General features: G+C 62.0%; 1 protein-coding gene across 1 annotated transcript in view; it reads left to right on the top strand.

Moving 5' to 3' along the window:
- The window catches only part of SIDT2 (SID1 transmembrane family member 2), a gene marked incomplete at both ends in the record, with an annotated part of 5214 nt that continues 2921 nt past the window's right edge, over positions 1–2293 (top strand). Inside the window, 8 exons of the mRNA XM_079545862.1 lie at positions 1–198; positions 1015–1136; positions 1210–1371; positions 1443–1488; positions 1565–1666; positions 1745–1828; positions 1922–2033; positions 2110–2185. Of these exons, the coding sequence (XP_079401988.1) occupies positions 1–198; positions 1015–1136; positions 1210–1371; positions 1443–1488; positions 1565–1666; positions 1745–1828; positions 1922–2033; positions 2110–2185 (902 nt within the window). The remainder of the gene's footprint in view (positions 199–1014; positions 1137–1209; positions 1372–1442; positions 1489–1564; positions 1667–1744; positions 1829–1921; positions 2034–2109; positions 2186–2293) is intronic.

Raw genomic sequence — 2293 nt, 5'->3', positions numbered from 1 at the left:
ATGCCCTCCGCCGGGGCCGCCGCGCTGGCCTGGGCGCTGTTTTGGCTGCTCGCCCCTCCGTCCGCCCTGCCCGAACCCCTGGACCCGAAGAAGAACGTGGAGCAGAAGGACGCCGTCTTCGACAAGATCTACTCGAACTGGGTGGCCGCCGACACGCTCAACATCTACGCCTTCAACCACACGGTGCTGAGGAACAGGGTGAGCCGGCGGCCGCGGCAGGCAGCGAGCGGAGGTGGCCGGGGGGGGGGGGTTGGTGTTCTCTTTTATGGGGTGTGTTCCCCTTTTGGGGGGTGAGTTTCCCTTTCTTTAGGGCGTGCATTTCCTATTTTTGGAGTGAGTTTCCCTTTTTGGAGGTGTGTTTTGTTGTGGGGTTTTTTTGGAGGGGGATGTTTCTCATTTGGGGGTTTATTTCCCATTTTTGGGGATGTTTCCCACTTAATAGAATCATAGAACCACAGCATGGCTCAGGTTGGAGGGGAGCTCAAAGCCCACCCAGTGCCACCCCCGGCTGCCCCCCACCAGCTCAGGCTGCCCAGGGCCCCATCCCACCTGGCCTGGAGTGCCTGCAGGGATGGGGCACCCACAGCTCTCTGGGCAGCAGCGCCAGCGCCTCACCGCCCTCACATCCAACATCTCCCCTCTTACCATGTCAAGCCATCCCCTCACTATCCTATCAGCCATTCCCCCTTGTCCTACCATTTTAGGGCTCATTACCCCAATTTGGGGTTTATTTCCCATTTTTGGAGCCGTGTTTCCCAGTTCAGAGCACATTTCCCATTCCCTGCTGCCCCGGCACCAGGCATAAAGCGGTGCCTCTGCTGACCCAGGGAAACCAGGCAGACCAATGTCGCCGCCTGGGGTGACAGTGTAGCCGGGCACTGGGGACAGCCCAGAATCCCGCAGAAGGGAGGCGTCCCCCCAGCAGCAGGGGCCGACACGTCTGCCAGCGCAGGCTGAGCAAAGTCCACATGCCGGGGGAAGGTCCTGCCAGGCCAAAGTGTCACCTTCCCACAGACGGAGGGAGTGCGGGTGTCGGTGAACGTCCTGTCCGACCACAAGGACCTGCCCGTGCTCTTCGTGGTGAGGCAGAAGGAGGCGGTGGTCTCGTTCCAAGTGCCACTCATCCTTCGGGGGCTGTGAGTATCGATGGGGCTGAGGCTCCCAGGGCTGTTGGCACAGCGTGGCACAGCTCCCGTCTGCCCTCCCCAGGTACCAGAGGAAATACGCCTACCAGGAGGTGAGCCGCACGCTGTGCCAACCGCAGACCAAGGTGGAGGTGGAGACCCAGCACTTCTTTGTGGACGTTTCCACGCTGTCCCTCAACGCCTCCTACCAGCTGCGGGTCACCCGCGTGGAGAACTTTGTGCTGCGGTGAGGAACCCCCCTCCCATCCCCTGCCTGCTGTCGCGCGGCAACCCTCATCCTCTCCGTGCTCTCTGCAGGACGAATGAAGCCTTCACCTTCAATGCCACAGCGTCACAGCCGCAGGTGAGGGGCTGTGCTGGGGCAGAGGGGCGGCACCGGGGGGAACAGCGCGGGGAACGAGGTGTCCTTCTGCCCACAGTACTTCAAGTATGAGTTCCCCGACGGAGTGGACTCGGTGATTGTGAAGGTGACCTCAGCCATGGCCTTCCCATGCTCCGTCATCTCCATCCAGGACATCCTGGTAGGATGGGGCTCAGGGTCTCACCGGGCAGCCCTTGGTGCTCAGCTGAACTGATGGGCCCGTCCCTCTGCCCGACAGTGCCCCGTCTACGACCTGGACAACAACGTGGCTTTCATCGGGATGTACCAGACCATGACCAAGAAAGCGGCCATCACAGTGCAGGTGGCTGTGGGGGGGACGTCCCACCCCATAGGGTCCCACACGTTCCACCTGGGCGCTGCTGACCCCTGTCTCTCCCCAACATGGACACTGCAGAGGAAGGATTTCCCCAGCAACAGCTTCTATGTGGTGGTTGTGGTGAAGACAGAAGATGAGGCCTGCGGAGGAGCCCTCCCCTATTACCCCCTCTCCAAGCGCACCTCCCCAGGTACTCACTGTGGGGCTCGTGCTGGGGATGGGGCCGGGCCCATGTGGGGCTGACTGCTGGCTTTGCCTTCCCACAGATAAGCCAGTGGATCAACACAACCGGCAGAAGATGCTGGAGGTGGTGGTGTCACCGGCCATAACCTGTAAGCCTGGGTGGGAGGTGGCTCCGGGTGCCGTTAAGGGCTGGGGGCTGCCGGGTGGTGCAGGGACCAGGGGTTGCTGCTCACCCTGAGGCTCTCTGCAGCGGAGGCGTACGTGAGC

Source organism: Tetrao urogallus (assembly GCF_951394365.1).
Source record: "Tetrao urogallus genome assembly, chromosome: 22".
Lineage (NCBI taxonomy): Eukaryota > Metazoa > Chordata > Aves > Galliformes > Phasianidae > Tetrao > Tetrao urogallus.
The sequence above is the reverse complement of the archived record's forward strand: the minus strand, read 5'-3'. Positions and strand labels throughout refer to the sequence as shown.